Source organism: Tiliqua scincoides, chromosome 2 (genome assembly GCF_035046505.1).
Source record: "Tiliqua scincoides isolate rTilSci1 chromosome 2, rTilSci1.hap2, whole genome shotgun sequence".
Lineage (NCBI taxonomy): Eukaryota > Metazoa > Chordata > Lepidosauria > Squamata > Scincidae > Tiliqua > Tiliqua scincoides.
In genome coordinates this window covers 169,021,321-169,039,503 of record NC_089822.1, presented here as the reverse complement: position 1 = coordinate 169,039,503, position 18,183 = coordinate 169,021,321, and the positions used below count along the sequence as shown (strand labels likewise).

Here is an 18,183-nt window from a genome sequence, read left to right as displayed (position 1 = left end):
AGAAAGTTTTGAAGAGGCAATTGAGCTCTCCTGTTGATTAATTCCCAACATTAGTAGCATATAGCTGCTATGAACAGGCTCTGATGCGCTGGGGTTTTAAGGCTCCAGAGAAGGAAGTTTTTACTTCAAAATTTTTTTTCTCATTGATCCACTGCTCAGCTGAGCAGAGAAGAAGACCTGCTGCTGTCTATAGAGGCAAGGTCAGACTGGGGTTTCCAGGAGCACCTGCCCTTTTAAGAAGACTTCTGCCATCTGACCTGCCTGCGAGGGAGGAGCTTCCAGGATATACCACACTGACCCTGCCTGGAACTACTAGAGAATGTTTCTCACATTGTCCTTTTGGCATACTGCTAAAAAGAGTACAGGGTAAGGTCTGACGGTAACAGGGATATGAAGATATACCTCCAGTTTTGTTGCAGGTAACTGGTTCATTTTCTAGATGTTCTTGTCCCTTTGAAAACACATCTATTATCTAGAAACTTTTAATCTTTGCACTATTCAATGTATTAGGGAAGTAGATACAGGTATAATCTAATTATGCATGCTTTATATAATTATATAATTTATATAATTATAATCTAATTATCCATTTTTACCTGCAGTTTTGTCTCAAGGCAATGAGAAGGGCTCTTTAAATTAAAGGAAAAAAGTCATTTAACAATAGCCTCATTAATGCAAGAGGGTAGCCAGCTGACAATCCAATCATTCTCTCTCCAGGCACTTAGAACAGCCTCACGCCAAGGTAAGTGTCCTCTCCCCCCCCCCCCAGCACATGAAAGAAAATCACTTTTCATTCTTTTCCAGTGCTGTGCTCTGGGTGAAGGGAGGGGTCCTTATGAAGGGGTTAAGCCTTTCTAAGCACCTAGAGAGAGAGAGAACACACACACACATGGATTGTCTGCCTAATGGCTCTGTCTTACATCACAAAGGTCAGCAAGGCCATTTTTAAATCACTGAGCAAAGGGACAGTGTTTTTTAAATGATTTGCTTTAATGCAATTTTTGCCATCCAATCAGTGGTGCCGACCTGCTACTCCTCTCTGTAGCACCATCCCATCACTACACCTACTTTTTCAGTTTCTACACACAACTGAATGCTCCAGTTTTGTTCCACATGCATTCTTCACATTAACAGACATCCCTTTGACTGTGGTTTAGCACCTTAAAGTACAATCCTAGCATGTTTACTCAGATGCAAGTCCCACTGTATCCCTTGTGAATCTGTTTAGAACTGCAGCTTTAATCTAGCATTAGCTAAATGGGATTCTGGGGGTTACACCATGTCTGCATTGCCTGCCCCCCCCCCCAATATTTTTTATTCTACTTTATGTATGAAACTACCTTAAACTGAGCTATGGCTCCATCTTGCTCAGTACTGCCTACTCTGACAGTGGCTTTCCAGAGCCTCAAGTCTTGCCCCATACCTTGTTACCTGGCATCTTTGGAGAACTGGGGATTGAATCTGGGGTATTATGCATCTGCCTTACTATGGAGTTGTAGCTTCTGCTTTAGGGCTCTATTAGCTTGCTGTTCTTTTTGGACTTTTGCTCTTGGTCTGTTTTTCCCCCAATGCTTTCCACTTCTCCCTACTGTCCCAACAGTGAAGCAGAAAGGTCACAACACCACTGTGTGCTTAGTACCACTGAAGATAGCAAGAGCCCATCTTGAAAATGTTTGCTACACTTTTTGTACCTGAATTTCCAAGGGAAGGGGACATTTTTGATGCACTAGCTGGGTATCAGGTTCTTTGCTACAACTGCAGGAGAGGAGGGTTTCAGGGATAGGGTTTTTCAGTATGAACCAATAGTTACCTATATTTTTTGTGTTGGAGACAATTTCCTGTTATTTCTCATCTGCCTCCTAGGACAACAAATACTATACAGTGGGCTGTAGCTGCCCGTTATTTGTTTAATTCTTTGGTGCTCAATCAAGACAATAAGGCTGTATTTTGGAAAATGGTCTATAAATGCCCCCCCCCCACCATCCTTGGGTTCACACTAATGGAGGAAAGCTTGTGATTTAACCGTAGAAGCAGCTGCTGCTGTTCCTTCCTCAGTGCAGTAGGAAAAAAGGGGACAACCTCACACCAAGCTTCAGTAGGGATCCCATATTCAAGTTATACATAGCAGCAGCAGAGCAGCTTTAACTGGTCACCAGTAGTGGGGAAACAGAAGCTGGGGCATATCACTAACGGCTGACTGGTAGAAAAATTTTCCTTTCAGTTTCTATTCTCATTTGATTTATTTGCAAAACATAATGGAAGAATAGGGCGAAGGGATCTGAGTGCTACCCACCCAGCCCAAAATGAAGCACCTTTACAAGGGATTATAGGCAATCTATTTTATTTCATTGCAATGTACATCAGTTTTACTTTCAAGTGCTAAATCCTTGTTAAGGACATACATAATCAGAAAAGCCTCTCCACTTGCAAGGCAATAAACAGCATGACTAAGGGAAGCCTTTCCAAATGGTGGGCTTGCTGCATGGCACTAGCCAATGGGCTGCGCGAGCAGTTTCCTAGGGGACAAGAGTCTTTGCTTAGATCTGTGTAAGGCAAACAGTAAATGTTGGGCAACAAACAAGCAGAATTTCTTCACCCTTTTATAATAGTGCACTTAAATGCCTTAATCCGTAGCCAGTTTTTAGAAGGGTTTCACTGGACCGTATCAGCAATGTACTATAAAATTATTTACAAATAACATTTCTACCTCTCTCATCTTAGAAGCATGCCAACAAATTGTCTAAAAAGTGTCAGTACTGCTTTTATCAGAGTTTCATGGAAAGGGAGAAACCTTGAATTGTGAGAAACATCTACATCTTTCCCCAAAAATCCAGCTGGCACCCAAATGAGAATTGTGTATAAGAAAATACTCAGTTTGCTTCTCCAAGTCTATTCCATCCATGTGACAAGATAAAATCATTCCCTCTTGACCCTGTGGAATTCTATTTTCCTATAAAACTTGAAAACATTCACAGAAGCTTCAGAGGTACCAAGAGATACCTCTTCAGAATGGATTAAAATTTCCCTCTTGATTGAGGGGGAAAAAACTTTAAAAGAGAGCAAAGAAATGCTGCCACTGTGGCCACTCTTATTTGCTGAGATACCAGCCTTCACAAAGAAGCACTCTGCTTCCAACTTACTGTTATAGAATCAAGCCTTGTTGCTGTAATGTTCCTGCCCCAAGCTGCCTCACAAAGGGAAAAGATGAGCTCTTAAGGCTTGTTTTCTGCATTGCAGCTTGTGTACTACTGGGTGACTTGTCAATATTAGACACAGCTGTAGTTGCTACCCAGTTAAATGAATCAGCATTTTGTTGGTGGGATGAAAGGGGGAATACTAAACAAAACAGTTTGATACCTCCTCCCATTCCACTACAAACCAACCAAAGCCATATCATGCTTCTAAAATTTCTTTCTAGATTTTAAGTCAAAAGATTTTTGCCACTAAGATCAGTTTTAAACTGCTTCTTCTGACAAAACAGTTACTATCCCATGCCTTCTTGCACAGCTCCCTAGGAGAACTGTACTTGCTCTCTCAGCAGGGAATGAAGAGGGACGTGAAGTAGTTTCAAGCACAATCCTGTTTTTCTAAGCAATTCATTTCTGGAGGGAGTGAAAGGACAACCCCGGCTTTGTCATTCCCTCTTTCCCCTTCTCCACCAAGTCTGGATAAAAATGCTCAAATATGGCACCAGTCACTCTTAAGCACAGCTAGCCAAGCCAGAATGGCTGTGCGTTGTCCTTAGGAGCTAGGAACAAAGGTCTTTGCCACAGGATTCTTTGGTGTCTCTCAGAAGTGTGCAAATAAAACAGCGTGCCACATCCCAGCCCCAACAGCCTCCCACATAGCCCAGGCCTGGAAGCGTTAACAAGTGCAGAGCACTGGAGCCACCTCAGTTGGTCTCATAGGAGGACAACAGAGCAGCATCAACTGGCTCCATGCAAGAGGGACAAGTGAATGATCTCATCAGCCAGTCATCAATGCAGTGTACATGGTAGATGTGCAGACAGGGCAGGAACCGGATGGGGTCTCCATATACAAAATCCAGCATACAGATCACACACCTGGAGCCAGGAAGAAAGAAAAAGAAAGCAAAGCGGTGTCATTAACCTAACAAGGCTGCAAGATTGGTCACAAACCCTTTATTTGTCCATTTTTCTCATCAAAATTTCATATAGGCCAGAAAAGAACTACTAGTTAGCTATTTACCATCTTGTCCTGTGTTCAGTGTTTTTAGACATCACAAGATCAGGTTCAGAAGTCATTGAGTTGACACATGTGAAAGTCTCCTTGTGTTACATGTCAAAGTGTACTATATTGCTTCTGGCAAAAGCTAACAAGGGAGGAAGATCTTCTCTACTCTAGGGTCTTAGAATTGTAGTATCAGAGATCCTCATGATCATCTGAAATGCTAGGCCAAGAATATAAAGTCAATTCACACTACCAGTTGGAGGCCAGAATACTGCACTTGGTGATTTTCCCTCCTCAATATAGTATTTGCCTGGCAAAATGACCTCATAAAGCCACCCCTTAAATGGCAAGGTAACTATCAGAAAGATGTTCACTAAATCCCACCCCCACTTCTTACAATGGCCAATACTAGTTACTGTACTGAAAAACAGACAATCCAGATAAAGCCCTCCATCCTATGCTGTTCATTCCAATCTTCCAAGTTACAGACTGAAAGGACATCATTCTGCCCAATCACCCTTTTACCTTGGGCATCCCCTATCCCAGCCAAAGCTGAGATGTCATATGTGATCTGTTCATTTCTATAATGCACATAGATAGTATTCTGTCTGCATAGCAAAGTATGCCAGAGGGGCAGGGGTATTATGTTTCATTTTAAATATGTTGTTTATTAATTTCATCATGTGCTCCACTGTTCTTGAAATTAAGAAAAAAGTACTGCCTGGGGGGAAAAATGCAGATACGCAACAGAAACCTAAATACCTAATTTTTTAAGGCATATCTTCTCCAACACAATTTCCACTTCATAAGATAAAAGGGGAGGCACTTACAGGCAAGCAGCTCCCTTGAAGTCACAAGATCAGCTGCAGTGTCAGTGCTGCTCAGTAACATACCTCAGTGGGGGGGGAAACCAGCAAAATAATCTTCTGAACAACAGTAAAGCACAACTCTCCCATTCTCTACCTATGAGGAGTTGGCTACTTCTGAAAACTCATAGTCCATGCCCAGTATGTTGTAAGCGATCAATTTGGTCTCTGATAACAGTTGTCAAAAATGAGAGCTGAAAACTGTTCTCAGGGAAGGATCTGGCAGAATACAGTGGACCCACCTTATCCACCAGTCTCGCATTCACGGATGCTGGGGTCCACTATTAAAAATGTTTTTAAAAGCCAAAATAAGTCAGAAAATAGCCTTTTCAGACTTATTTTGGCTTTTAAAAACACTTTTAATAGTGGACCCCAGCATCTGCCCGGGGGCGGGGGGGGGAAGACGGGGGACAGGACCGAACTCCTGTGGATGACTGTACTCATGTTACCAAGTGACCACAGCCAATGGTCAACTTCTCTCATCTGTCACTGCTGACCAAAAAGAAATCTGCTCCTTTATTCCACCCTCCTCAGTACACTATACTGATGAGGTGGAATGACAACATCCAGTTACTGTTCTTGAGGATAAGGATTGCTAAAAGCAGGGTTGTATCTGGGATTTGTGCATGAACAGATTTTTCCTTGAGCTGGAGAGACCTTCCTACCTTCCCCCCAAAAATCTCAGCCATCTTCCACACCTAGCTTTTAAGTCATTTTCTTCAAATCCTCTAATTGGAGAATCCTGAAACCTTGTTACTGTGCTATTCTCAAAAAGATATTTACTCCAATTTGTAAGTGGGAACAAAAGAGATTTAAGATATCTAAAAATGTGGGGCCAGCCATGCAAGGGAAATGATTTGCCTGTGCTTTACATCCAAGCTTAATCAGCCTAGTATCATGTTGCTGTCTCACTGCAAGTACAGTGCTCACTCAGGACAGCAAGTAGATTTTGTGCCAGGGCCACACTCCCATAGCAATTTGAAAGACACATTACTGCATACCAAACAGCAGCTATGTGGGCAAAAGGAATCATGATTAGGATTGTGGTGATAGAAAGGGGGTATTTAGCCAATGGAAAGCACCACTGAAAGCTTCCCTCATAGGACCAATAGCAGCTTCAGAGTATTATTTTCACTGGGCCAATAGCAGGAAAGCCTCCCCATCTCTGCACACCACAGCCCTGATCCTGACTGGGCCCTCTTGCATCAGTTGCTTAATTATAAAAAAGAAGTACACTGGGTCAAACCATGCATTTAATGTCAGATATAGTTTGGCTAAATTATGAGGAATAAGGGCTATTAATGCATCCATAATTGGGTATCCATGGGCATCCATAATTTACCCCTGCTAATTGGGTAAGAGGCACTTTTTCAAGTGGGTGCTCCTTTTTTTAGCAGGGGGAGAGTAACTGGCCCACCTCACCCCAGCACTGTCTGTTCTAGTGGCTGTCTGCTGGTATTCATTTGCATCTTTTTAGATTGTGAGCCCTTTTGGGACAGGGAGCCATTTAGTTATTTGATTTTTCTCTGTAAACCGCTTTGTGAACTTTTAGTTGAAAAGCGGTATATAAATACTGTTAATAATAATAATTATTATTATTATGGAGCTTGCAGGACTCAACCTGCGCTAACAGAATAAATACAAAGCATTGAAGTGGAGAACATACTCTTTGATTTTCTTTTCTGATGGCTCTGAGCCCGGATCAAAGATGCCTTTGGGAAGGTGTTGAATTAGCCCAATCCTTTGTGCTATTCGGATCTGCTCCTCTTCTGTTAGTTGTGTGGCGAGACGTGCCTGGCTGGGCGTTGGGTGATATACTGGAATCGGCGCATGTTCCTAGAAAGTCAGAAGAGTGAGCAGCTGAGAGCTTGCCACTCTTGTAAATAGCCAGCAATCAAACGCAAATTATAGATATTATATATATATATATATATGCGCTCTATGTAACTACAAAGGCAGCAAGATAAATAGCCCTGAAAGCTCCTACGCTCACATGCAAACAACTACTTAACAAGGGAACTCAAATTGTCATCCACTCTTCTGAACACCCCATAGGCTGATTCATAGTACTGTCATCTGTTTTAAACTGTTTCAAGTTATTCCAAGGGATTCAGCCAGCACAGTATACATATGAAGCCTCTTTATACCATTAGACTATTGGTCCATCTGGTGTCATTACTGGCTGCACTGACTAGCAATTGCTCTCCAGAGATTCACATAGGGGCTTGCTTAGCCATATCTGGAGATACAAAGACTTGAACCTGGGACCTTTCGCATGCAAAGCAGGTGTTCTACCACAGAACTACAGCTCCATCCCAGTGTAATTTGTAGAAGATTACCAATTTCTACATGCTCAGATGTTAGGATCTTCACAGGACCAATTAATATGCCATAAAATTATCAGTTCCTTTTCTTGGTCCTTGCAACAGGGATGCATCTAGGCTAATATCTGTTGTGAGGCAATGGTCCATTCATATATTATTAGCATACAAAGATCACGCCCAGTTCCACTCACACATTGTTTGATCTTGCTTAAGTTAACAAGCTGCAAATTGCTCCACGGAGATGCATAAATCTTTGCTCTCTATCACACACTGCATGACAATATAGAGCACTTCCCTGATCAGAAGCTCTGGACATAAGAATGCGATGGTGGGGAGGGGAGGGGCCAGCCAGCAGCCGAACAGAAGTGCCTTTCTCAGGCTCCTGAAAGGCACTCTGTTTTTTCCCAAAAACTGCAGATCCAAGGTGACCTGGGGATATTTGTCAGGAGAGACAGATTCCTCCATGTGATGGCATGATTCCTGAGATAAGCCCTGCGGCGGGGGGGGGGGCAGCGTCTGGCAGCAATGGTGAAGAATTCATGCTGATTCAAGCTGAAGGCCCCAGCAGGGAGAGACTTTGAAAGACTTAAGTAAGTGTTATTCCCTTTGTGGATGCCTGGCGTGGACTGATTGGCCTGATCTGGTTCTTTTTTGCCATGAAAAGAAGAGGAGGGGGGAGGATTCCCCCCTCAGCTGCTCATCGGTGTGAGGCGAAATCGTAGAAGAGATTTACCAAACTCGTTATGGATATATGAAAGTATAATTACAACTTTATAACTGTGAACTTTGGTGGATTATAAATTAACTGTCCTTGGATTAAGTTTGTGCATTGGAGCATTTATTGCCTTGGTTTGATACTATTGTTTGGGATTGCCGGAAAGAGCGATTGGATGTTTTGAGATTCTTGCGAACAGAGGAATGTGGTTGCCAAGGCTACAACTATAAATAAGATAAGAGAACAGAAACAAAAACAGTGCACCATTGACATCTAGTGGATTTAAAAAGACATTGCAAGAACATTGCAAGAAGTTCCAAACAACACAGTCCTGGAATGAGCTGGAATCCCTAGCATGTATGCACTGCTGAAACAGAGACGCCTGCGTTGGCTTGGTCATGTTGTGAGAATGGATGATGGCCTGATCCCAAAGGATCACCTCTATGGAGAACTCGTGCAAGGAAAGCGCCCTACAGGTAGACCACAGCTGCGATACAAGGACATCTGCAAGAGGGATCTGAAGGCCTTAGGAGTGGACCTCAACAGGTGGGAAACCCTGGCCTCTGAGCGGCCCGCTTGGAGGCAGGCTGTGCAGCATGGCCTTTCCCAGTTTGAAGAGACACTTGGCCAACAGTCTGAGGCTAAGAGGCAAAGAACGAAGGCCCATAGCCAGGGAGACAGACTGCACTTGCTCCCGGTGTGGATTCGAGACTGAAGGTTGCCAACACATGAAAGAACAAGATTTGGGTCTATAAGTGGAGCAAGGAAGATAATACACTGAGGACATCTAGTGGTCTTAAAGAGCATTGCAAACAAAAGATATTTGAGTTTCAAAGGAAGGAAGAACGAAGATGGTGGGTAAGAAAGTTCAAAGTTTGCCAGCATTGGAGATGGGATTTGGAAAATTAGTACAAGAGGAAGCGAAAGGGAAAGACTGGAAACAGATTATGTAAGACAACATGGGAAAACTGTTGGCAATGGTACAGCAACAAATAAATCAATCTGCACAGACCCAAGACAGCGTGTATGCTTTAATTAAATGATTAGATGAACTTAGTGGACACCTGATAGATGTGAAAATTACATCAGAAAGAGACAGACAAGAGATTGAGAGATTGGGAAAAAAGATAAGAAAAGACCAAGCTAAAATATCAGAGATAGAAGAAAATCAGCATGACGCAGAGACAGTGTTAATGGAAACTCAGATGGATACCTATCTGAGTGGTGAGGATACAAAATATTCCAGAAGAGAAAGGAGAAGATATGTCACGACAGATTGTCAGATTAATATTAGAATGGATTGATACACTGATGGAGAAGATACCTAAAGAACTGGATTCCGTGAGAAGAGTGAGCACTTTTTATCTGAGAAAATATGAATTACCAAGAGAAATTCATGTGAAATCCATCAGAACCTTTTACAGAGACAAATTACTTAAGGCTTCACAAGAAAATAAATGGACAGTAGATGACAATAAAGCTAAAATTTTGAGAAATGTTCCATGGAGAGTGAGGAAAAAGAGAAAAAAGAAGAATTGTCAAGGCAAGGTGTGGAGATGGGCTGGTGGACGCACCTATAATTAGATTCAAGATTTGGGGGAGACAAATAAGATTTTTATATGGAACAGACACCATTTGATAGACTATTGCTAGAAACAAAAGAACAATATACTTTAAAAATGTATATGTCTATATTGGATTTTGAGATGCAAGAAAAAATAGTAAAACAATGTATGATAAAATTGACACAAAGTATAAGCCATAATATCATAATAGATCAATGGGAACAGATCTGGAAGCATAATATAAAACTTATTAGAGAAACACATTTTTTTTTTAAAGTATATTTTTAGATGTTCTAGATAAAGACGGAAATGGACAGGTTTTCAAAAAATTTGGATCAACAACGAAAACCGACACCAAACTGAGCAATGGAAATTATTTTATGCTTGGCTGAAAATGAAGTTTTAGAAATATACGACAGGGCATTTAGATGATTGTATTACATATATACTATGATATGATATAATAGATGAATGAAAAATGATAAAGAGGTAAATTTAGAAGAGGAAACTGATTAAGATATGTAATGATCTATTAGTTTTAGTGATATATGATAATCGATCGTATTCGCCGCGACTTGGATGCCACATTGACAATGTCTGATGATGTCCCCTTGGCAACTGCTTGTCCAGTATTGTGGGATTCTTTTCAGCTTATGCAGCCTGAGGATGTGGACAGACTCCTTTGGAGTGTGAGGCCGTCTGCCTGCCTGTTTGTCCCTTGCCCAGCTTGGCTGATTAGAGCGGCCCGGGGGGGACTGGCTGAGTGGACGGGGAGGGTGGTCAACTCTTCTTTGATGGAGGGGACATTGCCGCTCACCTTGAAGCGGGCGGTGGTTCGCCCCCTCCTGAAGAAGCCCTCCCTGGATTCCACTGTGTTGAATAACTATCGGCCAGTCTCCAACATCCCGTTTCTGGGCAAGGTAATTGAGCGGGTGGTGGCGTCCCAACTCCAGAGGGTCTTGGATGAAGCGGATTATCTGGATCCTTTTCAATCTGGTTTCAGACCGGGCTTTGGGACAGAAACTGCCTTGGTCGCCTTGGTGGATGACCTACGCCGGGGACTGGACAGGGGAAGTGCGTCCCTGTTGGTCCTGCTGGACCTCTCGGCAGCTTTCGATACCATCGACCATGGTATCCTTCTGGGCCGATTGGCCGAGTTGGGAGTTGGAGGCACTGTTTTGCAGTGGTTCCGCTCCTACTTGGAGGGTCGGTCCCAGATGGTGGTGCTGGGGGATGCCTGTTTGACACCCTGGCCCTTGAGGTGCGGGGTGCCGCAGGGTTCAATTCTGTCCCCCATGCTATTTAATATCTACATGAAACCGCTGGGAGAGGTCATCCGGGGGTTTGGAGTGAGGTGTCATCAATATGCTGATGACACCCAGCTCTATCTCTCCTTTCCTCCAGACTCCAGGGTGGTGGTTGAGGGCCTGAAGCGCTGTCTGGAAGCAGTGAGGATCTGGATGGGGGCTAACAAGCTGAAATTAAATCCGAATAAGACAGAGGCTCTCCTGGTTCGGAAATCCTCGATGAAGGTGCTGGATTATCGACTTGCTCTGAATGGGGTTGCACTCCCTCTGAAGGAGCAGGTTCGCAGCTTGGGGGTCCTCCTGGACTCGCAGCTGCTCCTGGATTCCCAGGTGGCGGCTGTGGCTAGGGGGGCCTTTGCTCAGCTTCGGCTGGTGCGCCAGCTGCAACCGTACTTGGATCGTGCAGACCTGGCCACGGTGATCCATGCCACGGTGAAATCAAGGTTAGATTACTGTAACGCGCTCTATGTGGGGCTGCCCCTGAAGACGGTTCGGAAACTACAATTAGTACAGAATGCGGCGGCCCGTGTGGTCACCGGAGCTAGGCGGTTTGACTCTGTCAGCCCGCTTCTCCGGGGGCTACATTGGCTGCCAATTCCGGGCCCAATTCAAGGTGCTGGTTTTGACCTTTAAAGCCCTATACTGCTCTGGGCCAGGATATCTTAGAGACCGCCTACTCCCGTACAATCCGGCTCGCCCTCTCAGGTCATCAGAGAAGGCCTTTTTGCAAGTGCCGCCACCCAAGGAGGTCCGGGGGGCGGCTGCAAGAAATAGGGCCTTCTCGGTAGTGGCACCAACATTATGGAACTCCCTTCCCCTTGACTTGAGAATGGCTCCCTCTCTTGAGAGTTTTCGGCGAGGCCTGAAAACACTGTTGTTTAAACAAGCCTTCTGATTTCTGGCCTTTTTAACATTTTTATACATCTTTTAGTTTTTTTACAGGTTTGATTCCTCGGTGACTTGCTCTTTTATGCTGTCTTTTAATCTGACTACTGTTTTTATGGCCCTGTAATGTGTTTTTAAATGTTTTTATCTGTTATGGATTAATGTTTTTAAAATTTGTTTGTTTTAATATGTTGTTAGCCACCCTGGGTCCCGTTAGGGAGAAGGGCGGGATAAAAATAAAGTTTTATTATTATTATTATTATTATTATTATTATATGATAATGATATATGATTTCCTGCACCCCTTATTTTGTGTAGTGAAGTCTTATGTTTTTTGTGTTATGTGTGTTTGTTTATATTTGTTTTTGTGGAAAAAATTTTTAAAAAAAGAATGCAATGGTGGCTGGCAAAATATTATTGACAAAATACATACATATATGGTCTTAAATATAATTTTTATGAATTTAGAATTATTTTTATGCTGATGATATTTTGTTATTTACCTCTAAACCCCAAGTATCTATTTCAGAATTAATGAAAGTTATGAATGTTTTAGGAGACTTATCCGAATATTCAGTTAATTGGTCTAAATCTGAAGTGATGCCACTGCAGGACAGTATTTTACAGAATATATCCCAAGTTTGGCCATTTTGGTGGTGCCTGGATGTTATTAAATATATAGGATTTAAATTCCTAGAGATATAACACAGATGATTGGGTTAAATTTTAATAGACTGATATATTACATATCCTTGGAGCCGGATAGGAAGCACCTTTAATTTGTCCTTTTGAGGTAAGGTTAATACACTTAAAATGAATACAATACCTTGTATTATATATGTTATACATACCACAAAGATACGTTAATAAACTATGCATTTTTATGGGGCTCTGCACCATCTAGGATTTCCCTTAAAAGAATGCAATTATTTAACGAAAGAGGGTATGGACTTTATATCATCAAGTTTTTCTTTTAACCTGTAGTCATTATTGGGAGGACATTATATAGTCCTTTACAATTGAGAATTGCATCTAAAGTCATGGTAGGGACTTTTGCAGTAGACCCTCTTTAGAACTGGATGGTATTGGGGTCTACATATCTTTTGCCGTTGGGCAAAAAGGCGGGGTACAAATTAATAAAATAATAATAATAATAATAATACATATTATTGTATTATTATAATACAAACTAAGGATATCCCACTAACAATATCTAGTTAGATATGTGTGACGTATGATGGCATGGAAATATAAATTTGATCTTATTTCCATGCCAAATTAACACTGAGCTAATCCAGAATTGAAGACTGGGAAGAATCCTTTTGGTGGAAGATTTGGACAGTCAGGGCAATCTTTACTCTAGATCAGTGTTTCTCAACCAGTGGTCCTCAAAGTCACTGGTGATACTTGAGGTGGTGTCCAGTGGTACTCATAGGACCCCCAGACCCCTATTGCAATGTATCGAATATGCCACATTTGATATGGTCTTGTTCAGATGTACAATATTTTTTTAAGAAACTATGAATCGTATTAATGTTATATTGCAACAATCACTGGTATCTGTTAAATAATTCAATTATGTCCTTTTGAATTAAATAATTCCAGTTAGCACTGGATACAGTGCAGGGCAGGTGGCCTGGCTGCTCCAGCACTAGTTAGAAATAGGCTGTCAAATATTTCTAGCATTGGAGCAGCCAGGCCACTGGCCTACACTGTATCCAGTGCTAATTGGAAACCAGCTGGAGGTCTCCTCAGTTGTCATGAATATGTACAGTTTAGGCCTAGTAGCATGTAGTGCCGAACCAAAGTAAACCAGTAACAGAGAAGTGGCTTGCAGTTCCTAGCTGCAAGGATGTGAGTAACAACAGCCAAAGGAATTTACAGTGGGAGGTGATAATGTAGCACCTAAGCAGACAGAACGGCTCCCATCAAGGGGGAATGCAGCTGTGGATCTCCAGTGGGGAGGGTAGAGCTGAGAGGGTAGCATCCAGCCCCACTTCAGGAAGATTCTGTCCCCAAGAGCTTCTGATTGGACAGTTTAAATGAGTACAGAGTCACCTCAGTCCTGTTAGCATGAGAAGTATAAGAACAAAACCCAAGGGGTGTGTCTGGGTTCTTTTGGAGGAAAAGGTTGTGGGAGCAGCATCTTGCAGGGAGAGCCTGGTCAGACAGGGCCATGTGGCCTCATAGATAACCTGGCTGAAAGATCTACCAAAGAAAGCTGACCCAGGTGAGAGTAGGGAATAATAGAGATCGCCAGTTAGCTTTGTTATTTTATACTGATATGTTTCCTAGAAGTTTTATGCCTCTAGCATTTGCTGCCTTTTGTAACTTATGTAACCCTATGTATTTAATAAAGTAAAAATCCTTTTACTAAGTTTCATTGTCTGTTGGGGACAAAGGTTCAGAATCCTGCCTAGCTGTTCAGCAAGCTACCAAATACTCATTGAGGACTAGTAACTTGAGGACTGAGGCTTTAATTAAAGAAAGTGCTCAGTGCCTGCAAGGGATAGAATTAAGCCTAGAGGGTCTCAGTGTCCCTGGACTGAGACACTGGCACATACAGGGTGGTGGCGGTACTACCGAATAGGGGTCCTTGAGGGCTCTAGGGTTCAAGAACTAAGAACTCTGAGCACCCCAAAACCCTGGGAGTGTACAACATCAGTGTATGCCAATATTTTTCCCCCGTGCCCCAAGTAACACCCCAGTCAGTCCTATGGGGCTATTTCTCTGGCAGAAGTCCAAGTTCCTAACCCAGGAAGGGGGTTTGGATACAGCAGAGAAGGCCTCTACCAATCCCACTCCCTCCCAGGCTGGATTCAGCCCCCATTCTGCTCTTCCCCAATACACCCCCAAAATATCCCCTTCCCAAAATACCCCCCCTCCCTACCCCTGTGACTGCCTCCCCACCAAAGGATTCAGTGCACACTCCACTGGCACAGCTGCACCAGCACTGGAAAATTGAATAGGATTGGGCCCTAGGTTAATTCCATAGGTTAACTGCCTATTTTTGTGTGTGAAAAATTTCTGTTCGTCTAATCTTCTACCTATCAGTTTCAGCAGAAAACCCTGAGTTACTGTAGTTATACTGTGAACAATTTTTCCCTATAATGCTCCTGCCTTCCTCCATCTCACCTTCAGGCTGTAATTCTATAGCCTTTTCCAGGTACTTTTTTGGGGGGGATGGAAGTGGAAGTGTATTGTTTTATTCCATTCCTTTGCTTTTCCTAGAAGGAAAACAAGAGTTTGGTCAACCTATCTCTTGCTAACTGGGCAAAGAGACATCTTTTTGAAGTGGGGATTGTCTTATATTTAAGAGGATGAGAACCATAGTCCCTGTTCATTTCAGCATAGCATACCATCGGCTCCCTGTGGATGTTTGCTGGTGTCTCTCGTGTTTCTTTTTTGATTATGAATCTTGTTGGGACAGGGAGTCATTACTTTTGCTATGGAAATTGTTTTAAGGACTTTTTGTTGTTGAAAAGTAGAATATAAATATTTTAAATAGTAAAATAATATCCCATCCATAGAATTTCTTGGTGATGCACAGAAAAGGCCAAAGCAATCACAGTTTCCTCATGATCCATCCCCATCTCTTCTTCCTCCACAGGAGATGTGCCAGCCCACATTAGAAAATGCTGCCCAATGGAGACAGATCAGGCATGTAAAAGTTTTTAAAAATGCAAGTAAAAGTTTAAAAAAACGCAAGTGAGAATAAAACTTCTCTAAAATAAATATCAGACATCAGAAAGCAAAGATCAGATGTTACAAGAATGGAAGCAATCTATTGTATGTACAGGTAACTTGTTAGTGGAAAGAGACAGTGGTATACAGAATCTGACTTGCCCTGTCTTGATGCCACAGCTTGGAGCTCTAAAGATCTACCAGAAAATTGTGGGAGAACACCCATCACTAGCCCAGGTCTTGGATGCTGAGCTTGCATCTCCGACCAAAACACTAAATGAGCCAAGACTCTGCCACATCCTTAGCAAAGAAAGAAATCCCCTTCACATCTAAAGCATAGCTCATTCTACTGTTTCCTTTCATTCAACTTCAACTGCAGCCCTAACTTTGTCAAATTTCCCTGCAGTTGGCTCTCAACATCTCCAGCTCCCTCATGTAGGCCTAGCTGGGTGGCCCCTTTGTAGATGAAATAACCTTTTTTTTTTTTTTTTTTAACCCCACACACCATACTGGAGAGGGCTAATGCAGCTTCTGGCACAGTAATGATATGGCTGCTTTCTTATATGCACACATTTAATTATCTGAATTTATGACATTTGAACACTGGTGTTCTTCTGAAGTACTCAGCATGGAGTTATCCATGTATTTTATCCTCACAGCCTATGAGATAACTGATTGCAACTTATCCAAGGTAGCTCAATGAAGCCCATTTCACACATTATGTTTGTTCACACATTACATTCAACAGCACTGCTGCCAATTCTAGCTCTTTGACATGGATAAGCATGCAATATACATACTTGCAAGCATACATCTGTCACAGTCATTTTACATTTTTAAATGTACGCTTAAAACAACTTAGGGCGCAATCCTAACCCCTGGAAAGCACTGACATAAGGTGCTGGAAAGCGCTGACATAAGGGTAATGCAGCTCTGAGGTAAGGGAACAAACATACCCTTACTTTGAGGAGGCCTCCGTGAGTGACACCCAACTGCAGGAGGCAGCACATGTCCCATTGGCACATGTTCCAGCACTATGCCAGTTCTGGAAAGCACTGACATAAGGGGTTAGGACTGCACCCTTAGATGAACTACTAAAACAAGCAAGAAGCAGCTCTCAACTGCACAGGCATCCCAGGATTTGAACATATGTATCCCTTCCTGGTTCAAGTTCTGACACCTTTCTATTTTTCAGACCTTGACATGAGGTGGCATCTTCCACAACTGACCCACAACTCCAGGATCTATGGCACCACATAATCTCAACCCTAGTTTCTCAATTCACATTGAATGGCCTTTCCCCCACTCTGACAAGACAAAGCAGACAGACCCACCACAGCCTTAAGATTCAAGGAGCAATATGATTCTCTCAGATCAAGGTTAATAGCCTCTGCCCTGTTCCTAGCAAAACACCACGCACCCACTCCTGAATCCCTAAACTCACATTGGATCAAGACGACTGCATCAACCTCCAACCTTGCACCCTTGGCTCTAGTTCACGCGTGTGGAAGAAGCCCGTGCCCAACCACTACCAGTCCATCTCTGTCAGGCTGTCCAACGCTCGCCACCTGCCCGGTAAATCGAGCCCTGCTGCCCCAATCCTGGCAGTGCCCCAGACCAAGTGACGATGCCCGTCCCAGGTTTCTCGCCCCATATGGCAGCGCGCTGCTGCCTGCCCAGCACAGCCCCACAGAGTGCCTGCGGCCGAGCCCCCAACCCCAACGCCCAGCCCCTCAGCAGGCGAGCGCCGGGGGGGCTGATCGGCCCCAGAGCTCCGCGCTCCGCTGCCTGCCTTCGCCTCGGTACCTGGTAGGGGGGCGGCGGGGCCGAGGGGGGCGGCGGAGGCGGATCCCCGGGGCCGAGGCTCGCCCCATCGCCCGTGGAGTCGTTGAGCAGCGAGAGGTCGTCGGCCGCCTGCGAGGAAAGGCAGCCCCCCATGCCCAGCCGAGCCGCCCGCTCGTGGCCGCAGCCGCCGCCGGGTCCGGCCGGGGCTACCTCCCTCCGCCAGCTTCGGAAGGGGGAGTGCAGAAGAGTCCTGCGCGCCTGTCGGGAGTTGTAGTCCTGCCTCCGGGACTCCACGTTTGCGCAGTGCGAGGCATCCCGGCTCTGCAGGGGAGGGCGGTGCTCTCGCTGGGAAATGGGGGAAGCCCTGGGAGCATCCCTGCGGCAGGGCAGGTGCTTTTGGGACGGGGAACAAAGCCCGACAGCCCGAGCCTAGGCATGTCTACTCGGAAGTAAGTCCCATTAGAGTCCATGGGGCTTACTCCCAGGAAAGTGTGGCTAGGATGGCAGCCTCACAGCCCAACCCTCTGCATTTGCTGTTACAATAGGCTTTGAACTAAGCTTCAAATAGGTAGAAAAGTTAAGAGAATAGTTCATACTAAAGAGGTACAGCTCTAGATAGGCAGGGCTTCATTTTCCATTGCAGTCTCTGTTCCAGATAACAGAGATGTAAATCGGAAAATAGGGAGAAAAACAGTATTCTGAGGCAGACTTATGCATATCAGTAAGGCTTTTTTGAAGAAAGTATTTGGAAGAATCCAGCAGGAGTGTGGTGGGGGAGCAGTCTGACTTCAAGTTAAAATTTGATGAAACCTAACCAGTTAAACCCAGTTGCTAGAGGTGGGTTTTTCGGTGATAGCAACA

At 43.7% G+C, this 18,183-nt stretch overlaps 1 protein-coding gene across 1 annotated transcript; it reads right to left on the bottom strand.

Annotated features, from left to right (window-relative positions):
* Window positions 1–2,324: 2,324 nt before the first annotated feature.
* Window positions 2,325–17,579, bottom strand: LOC136639612 (RING finger protein 11-like). Its single transcript, XM_066613954.1, has 3 exons — window positions 17,344–17,579; window positions 6,724–6,893; window positions 2,325–4,064 (listed from the first exon to the last, which is right to left on the bottom strand). The coding sequence occupies exons 1-3, from the start codon at window positions 17,473–17,475 to the stop codon at window positions 3,893–3,895; spliced, it is 474 nt and encodes a 157-aa protein (XP_066470051.1). The 5' UTR covers window positions 17,476–17,579; the 3' UTR covers window positions 2,325–3,892.
* Between the last annotated feature and the right edge of the window lie 604 nt (window positions 17,580–18,183).

Coding starts and splice junctions, on each gene's coding strand:
- LOC136639612 (XM_066613954.1), bottom strand. CDS start 17,475: ATGGGGGGCTGCCTTTCCTCGCAGGCGGCCGACGACCTCTCGCTGCTC. Junction 6,894..17,343: donor CCCCGCCGCCCCCCTACCAG/GTACCGAGGCGA, acceptor CTGACTTTCTAG/GAACATGCGCCGATTCCAGT. Junction 4,065..6,723: donor TCAGAAAAGAAAATCAAAGA/GTATGTTCTCCA, acceptor TCCTGGCTCCAG/GTGTGTGATCTGTATGCTGG.